At 41.2% G+C, this 7,214-nt stretch overlaps 1 protein-coding gene across 1 annotated transcript in view; it reads left to right on the top strand.

The window, feature by feature from the left end:
- RBM22 (RNA binding motif protein 22) overlaps positions 1–6,996 on the top strand; it is an 11,006-nt gene extending 4,010 nt beyond the window's left edge. Inside the window, exons 5-11 of the mRNA XM_017515009.2 lie at positions 913–1,013; positions 1,099–1,271; positions 2,099–2,299; positions 3,561–3,725; positions 4,480–4,568; positions 4,761–4,892; positions 5,912–6,996. Of these exons, the coding sequence (XP_017370498.1) occupies positions 913–1,013; positions 1,099–1,271; positions 2,099–2,299; positions 3,561–3,725; positions 4,480–4,568; positions 4,761–4,892; positions 5,912–6,042 (992 nt within the window). The 3' untranslated portion in view covers positions 6,043–6,996. The remainder of the gene's footprint in view (positions 1–912; positions 1,014–1,098; positions 1,272–2,098; positions 2,300–3,560; positions 3,726–4,479; positions 4,569–4,760; positions 4,893–5,911) is intronic.
- The last annotated feature ends 218 nt before the right edge of the window (positions 6,997–7,214 follow it).

Raw genomic sequence — 7,214 nt, 5'->3', positions numbered from 1 at the left:
AAAAAAAAAAAAAAAAAAAAAAAAAAAAAAAAAAAAAAAAAAAAAAAAAAAAAAAAAAAAAAAAGAGTTTCTATAATTAAAGGAAAGGGAAAAATATATGAGTTTATGTATGTTAAGTTCATTAGAGTTACTCTTCTTAGTCAGAATCCTAGCCACATTTTGTGTAATGTTATTTATATGTTTGTTAAGGAGGCGTCTGTTCCTGGAATACAGTGACCCTTACATTACTGTGACTCTGCAGAGGATCTGTAGGACCAGCCTAGAAAGAAACCACTTTTACATTTATTTTAAGCAAATCCTATTGTACTAAAAACTAGGTACATTATTAATTTACGGGTTAAATATGACTATGGGCAGTTTGTTCATCTAGATTTTCTTTTATAATTTTTTATTTGCTTGTTTTTGAGACAGGGTCTCACTCTGTTTGCGAGGTTGATGTGCAGTGGCATGATCACGGCTCACTGCAGCCTTACCCTTTCTAAGCTCAGGTGATCTACCTCAGCCTCCTGAGTAGCTGGGACTGCAGGCACACACCACCATACCCAGCCAATTTTTGTATTTTTTGTAGAAATGGGGTTTCACCATGTTGCCCAGGCTGGTCTTGAACTCCTGGGCTCAGTCTATCCGTTGGCCCCAGCCTTCCAAAGCACTAGGATTACAGGCATGAGCCACCACACCTAGCCTAAAAGATCTTCTAAAACATTTTCCTGACAGCTCAGGAATTTGGACAGTTAGCTTGCTGTGTAGCAGTAGTAACCTGATGGTGCTAAAGAGTTTGAATAAAAACAGTAAAATCTCTGGTACTAAATAGGAAAGAGGAGAATGGAACGATGATGTGTTCTGTGTGCATAGTTAATATGGATATGTTTTAAAATACATCTGAGATATTTTTCCTCCTTTTTTTTGTACCAGGCCTCCCCATCCAGGTTCGTGATGCAGGATTGTCTTTTAAAGATGACATGCCAAAGTCAGATGTCAACAAAGAGTACTACACACAGAATATGGAGAGAGAGGTATACTGCTACTTTTTGGATAAAAGTTGTAATGAATGGACACAGTCTGTATAATTTATCTTTTGAATTTGTCAACCCCATGTAGATTTCTAACTCTGATGGAACACGGCCAGTTGGCATGCTGGGGAAAGCCACATCTACCAGTGACATGCTGCTCAAACTGGCCCGGACCACACCCTACTACAAAAGGAATCGACCCCACATTTGCTCCTTCTGGGTGAAAGGAGAGTGTAAGAGAGGAGAGGAATGTCCGTACAGGCAAGAGCTGAGCCTCATTTTCAGTATTTGCTTTCAGATGATTTCTCATCTAAGAAATGGGAGGTGCTAGCTTAAGCTGTTTCTGCTTTAAAATCTAAAGGTCATACAACTAATGTGGTATATCTCATGTCTTAGAACTATGAAATTTAGAAGAGCTTGATTAAATTGTAGTTTTTACTTAGAATTGTGCCTTGGAAACTAAATTGCTATGCCATGCAATATAGATGTTGACCCTAAACATTTCTAACCGAGAAGTAAGTCCTCATTGCCATGGTTTAAATGACTTGACTCTTAATATATAGTTGAAATCAAAGTGAGGCCGGCTTCTAAAGGGTGTTTATGTTTTGGTTAAGACTGCCAAGCATCTGGATTAGGAGTTCTTAATTTGGGATTGGTTGACCCCGACCCCTAAAAAATAATATAGGTGTTTTTTCTGGGTCTGGGTCCATAGCTTTAATCAGATTCTCAGTGGAATAGAACAGCCCAAATGTGTTAAGAACTGTTGATCTAGAGAGGGGTAATCATGTGTCCCTTTTTGGGGCACAGGAGGGGATGGATCATGTCAAGAATATTTATTTATAAGGAAAGTTTGGCATCCTAGATGGCCTAATGGCTCTTAGGAGGCTAGGGATTCCTTTTGTGATACAATAAATCTCTTGGTATTAGGTCTATTTTGATAATTATATTTTGGTCGAAACCATAGTTTGTAGTTCAAAAGGCACTTCAGAGTATGTAGCTATGACTTTAATCTGTAGCTGTTCTTGGAAGATACCATTTTTTTTCCCTTTGTTTCACCTTTATGCATTTTTTTTTTTCTTGAATCATAGACATGAGAAGCCTACAGATCCAGATGACCCCCTTGCTGATCAGAATATTAAAGATCGCTACTACGGAATCAACGATCCTGTAGCTGACAAGCTTCTAAAGCGGGCTTCAACAATGCCTCGGCTGGACCCACCAGAGGATAAAACTATCACCACACTATATGTTGGTGGTCTGGGTGATACTATTACTGAGACAGATTTAAGGTTTGTGGGTTTAAGTTTAAGAGTTAAGAGTTATTTTTGCTTTTAACTGCCCCGGAATAATTTATTTCCAAAAACTGCAAGCATGATCATTCTGTACAAAATACGTTTTTCTTCAGTTTCTCTATTATTAGTATGCTGACTGGAATTTTTGTAAAATTGTCCTTTATGGTGCCACAGTAGTAATGTACTTATCTGGCTGGGTACAGTGCCTCATGCCTGTAGTCTCAACACTTTGGGAGGATCTCTTGAGCCGAGGAGTTTGAGACCAGCCTGAGCAACATAGTGAGACCCCATCTCTACTAAGAAATTAAAAAAATTAGCCGGGTATGGTGGCATGAGCTTGTGGTCCCAGCTGTTCGGGAGGCTGAGGCAGGAGGATTGCAAGAGGTTTGAGAGATGCAAGGACGCAGTGAGCCGTGATTGCTCCACTTTACTCCAGCCTAAGCGCCAGGGTGAGACCCTGTCTCAAAACCAAAACACAAAGAGTGCTTATCCATCCTGGCATGTGGTAATAATGACATGGGATTCTATTTGACCTAACAGCCAAGTTTTAAAGGATGGCACGCATCCAAGTATGATTAATTATGTAGGGGAGGGAGAGCTTTGTGATGATAAAACTCTTATGGTTTAAATTGTTGCCTTTTTAAAGAGACTGGCATTTGATAAATGTGTGTTATTTTTGGCTTGTATTATGCTTGGCTAGATGAGACATCTGGGCAGATAGTAATGGAAATTACCTCTTCCAAAGAGATAAAGTGGAGAAGAAACTCCTGTAAGTTTATAACCTGCCCTTGGTAGCCTGTCTCCATTAAACCCTGTCTAAGTGAGCTAGACAACTCCTGGGGGTTGGCAGACTCTTTATAAAAGCCTGGATAGTGAATATTGTAGGCATTGTGGGCCACATGCCGTCTCTGTCACATATTCTTGTTTTAAACTTTCTTGGCTCATGGGCCTTGAGAGCTGTAGTTTGCCAACTCCCTATCTAGGGTTTAGGGTCTTTAAGGAACCTATTAGAACCCCCTTTCCTCCATGGGAAAAACCTTGAGATGTTTGAGAACCTTTACTCACTTTTCTTTGCTTCTCAATAAGCACCCACAGTAAGACAAGATATTGGGGGGTAGACTTGCGGGTAGTTAGGTAGATAACCTTGGGGCCCACCTGCCTAGTGGTGTGTCAGTGAAAGTTAACAATCCATTTTCAGTCTCCTGGGAAGATGTTTGTTAACTCCCATTTTCATTTTTCTCTGCCTGTCTCCCTTCAGAAATCATTTCTACCAGTTCGGAGAGATCCGGACGATCACTGTTGTGCAAAGACAGCAGTGTGCTTTCATCCAGTTTGCCACGAGGCAGGCGGCAGAAGTGGCTGCTGAGAAGTCCTTTAATAAGTTGATTGTAAATGGCCGCAGACTGAATGTGAAATGGGGAAGGTGAGAATTAAACTATTTTTAAATGACATTTTGCTCAGATTTTTAAGAAGCTATTTTATTGTCTGGAGACTAGTAAGCTTTTGGTTCACAAGCTTCAATGAACAGGATCTTTCAAATACTACTTTCTATCTGATACTTGATTCCTGTGGATGTTGGGAGAACCCTGCTTTGGAAATGTATTCAGGGGTTTGGTGTAATAATCTGCTCCTTTGAAGGTTCATGTTTTTGTGACTAGCTATTATTATAGGCCAAGTATAATGCCAGGGCACAAAAGGTGAATTTCAGGGCTTATAAATGAATTAGACCTAGATTCTGCCCTTAGAGGCTGATTGTCCAGTGGAGAAGATAAAACAGGGAAGAATAGCTATTTTAAGTTTAAAAGTGATGATTGCATAAGAGAGACGCAGGTGAAAGGCCCAGTTCAAAGGGAGAACATGTCTCCAGCTTGGAACCAGGGAAGAGGTGGCTAATAGCAGCATCTCCCTTTGTGGAGAGCTCCCTGTGTGGTAAGCACTGTGTTAAACACGTATGTATTGCCTCTTCTAGTCCTTGTAATCGTCCTAGCCGTCTTTGAATCCAGGTCTTTTCTGGTGTTTGCTCTTGTTCACTGTGCACAGTGGCATTTATGGGAAAAGAATGTGTGCTGAGGAGGAGGTGAAGAGTGAAGGAGCTCCATTGGACTGGGGAATGTAAGAAGCAGAGGTGTGAGATAAGGTGGGCCCAAGTGCCAACTGTATGCATGTGTGTTTCCCAGATCCCAAGCAGCCAGAGGAAAAGAAAAAGAGAAAGATGGAACCACAGACTCTGGGATCAAACTGGAACCAGTTCCAGGATTGCCAGGAGGTGAGTGCAGACTTCCTGCTAACTTCAGAAGCTCCGTGTGCCCTGATGTTCCCATTTTGGAAGACGGGATCCAGGTCTGGTTCATGTAGCCACTCTACTCTTCCAGCGGGACCTCTGAGGATGCAACGGTGGTAGGAACAGTGTTGCACAATTGTTCTCCCCTCTGTGTGTTGACTATTTTCTCTCCTCCAGCTCTTCCTCCTCCTCCTGCGGCAGAAGAAGAAGCCTCTGCCAACTACTTCAACTTGCCCCCAAGTGGTCCTCCAGCTGTGGTGAACATTGCCCTACCACCACCCCCTGGTATTGCCCCACCCCCACCACCAGGTAACTTCCACCTTCCTTCTTAGCCCAGAGAAATCCTGTTGAAAGTTCTGTCTCACATACCTCACCATCACATTCAACACATCTAAATTCTGTGAGTTTGCTCTGTAGAAGTCTCCAAGTAAAGCTGATCTGTTGGGATTTCTGTTATTTTTTTCTCTCCTGGTCTGCCAAGGAGAAGAGGGGCCAGTTTTCTAAAGATCTGAGTATATGTTTCATTAGAGTAAGATTATTAGATTACAAAGATCTATCGCCAATTTGTTCCCTTTTCTAAACTAAATGCTAACTGATGCCCTAGAGCACTATTGCTTAGTGTGGGCTCTGAGTGGGTGCATTTTACAAAGTGTTTATTACCTGTCTGCCACAAGATCAGGAGCTTGTGCCAAAATGTAAATCAGTGAATCACGTCCTTTATTAAGAAAGTCTTGTTACCAAAAAAACTGTGAGGTGAACTAAACTGTGCTTGGTCGTATAATTTACATTTTGACTTAAGCTGTTTGTCTTGAATGGCCAGAAATAGGTAGAGGACTGGCATTTTGTATAGTGCTGCTCTAGACAGTGTCAGGGACAGCGTTACAGTGGAAGGAAATCACAGGTAGCCAATTCTCCTGTGGCAGAGAGCCCATACTCTGAAGAGAATCTAGTTTCTCAACACCCTTCATTCTGGTGTCAACCATTGCGGTTAATGATGACACAGTCTTGCCATCAGCCTAATTTCTTCCTTATCTCTCAAATCCTGACTGAATCCTGTCTGGTAGCATTTGGCATGTTGGACACATAGCAAAGACTCAGATGACACACTAGGAGATACCTTGAGTGCTGTGGAGTTTTTTTGGACTGCAGGGGAAAGGATTCTAAAACCAAGGAATTAACAGGTGGAAGCAAGTTTTGTGAACTAACATTTGCTTAAGCCCCATGTCAACTTTGATTTATGTTTAGGTGGTTTTAACCTTAGATGGAGAGGTTTGAAAGGTTATCAAGGGAACGCCAAGCCTAACAAATTTGTTCTCTCCTATCTGCAGGTTTTGGGTCACACATGTTCCACCCAATGGGACCACCCCCTCCTTTCATGAGGGCTCCAGGACCAATCCACTATCCTTCTCAGGACCCTCAGCGGATGGGAGCTCATGCTGGAAAACACAGCAGTCCCTAGCACCTTGTCACCACTCTGGGGCTCTGTGGAAGAAAGGGCACTTAAAAATCCCAGTACATCTTGGAATAAATGTATTTTTCCTTCCCTTGTAATTTCCATGGTAGCTGAATGTGCTCAGATGTGGGCAGTCAGAGACTGACAGCCATGCTTTCCGACACATGTTCAGAGGATCAGTGTACCGCAAATAAGCTGCCATTAACACATCTGGTTACTGCTATAACACGACTAATAAAACCTAACGCCTGTTCCCCTTACCCGTGTTGGGGACAAGCAGATGAGTGAATTGGAATGTCCAGTGGAGTTACCACCCCAATTATATGTTCATTTTGTATATTTTTTGGGTGGGGGAAAAATTGACCTGCGTTAAAAAAACCTTTGACCATTTTTATGTCCATTGGGTGTTTTCCTTTTTATCATCTGAAAAAAAAGATTACTAGTACTAATCACTGTAGCGGCCTAAGTGTGACACTTTTGTAGTCACACCCTCAGAAAGATGAGTAGAAACCAGCACCAGCACAGTCCAGATTTTCTCTTTCCTTTCCTCATTTATTCCTAAAGGAATCTGACCATTTTATGTCTCTACGGCCCAAAAAAAGAAAAAGAAAAATTCCTTTTTATTCCTGTCAACTGGATGGAAACACAAAATTTCATGGAGCTGTGTACCATTGAAGAAACCTGGTGCCTGGCATGAAGTTACTGTAAAGAACTTCCTATAAAACACGGACTTTAACAAACTGAAATGAAAAGCATTGGAGTGTTTGAATGAAAGACTTGTGACCTCCTGCTGGGAATCTGACGGGCCTCAGCATTCACCTTCGTGTGTCTTCAGCGTCTCATTGTCATCCCTGCTTCTGTTTGGTCTTAGAGTGTTTGGATATAACTGAACTGTAGATGGTAAAGGAAATTTGATGTGTTTTTTGTTTTTAAATAATTAAAACGGGTCAATTTTTCAAATGTCATGAGTTTATTTCTAGATTCCTCTTTATCCTTTGGTAGCTGAACTTGAGGTCAGTGGAAGTTATTTAATAGAAATGAGTTACATATTGTGAATTTTTAAAATCTTGCTTTAGGCTTTTGATATCTCTATGTCCATTCCTTGATGATTTATTTATTTTATTATTATTTTTTTTACCTCAGCCTATTCTTGGGTTAGATTCCATGATGATTTAAAA

This window comes from Cebus imitator, unplaced genomic scaffold (genome assembly GCF_001604975.1).
Source record: "Cebus imitator isolate Cc_AM_T3 unplaced genomic scaffold, Cebus_imitator-1.0 Scaffold540, whole genome shotgun sequence".
Lineage (NCBI taxonomy): Eukaryota > Metazoa > Chordata > Mammalia > Primates > Cebidae > Cebus > Cebus imitator.
Note: the sequence above shows the minus strand (reverse complement) of the source record. Positions and strands in the feature narration are given on the sequence as shown.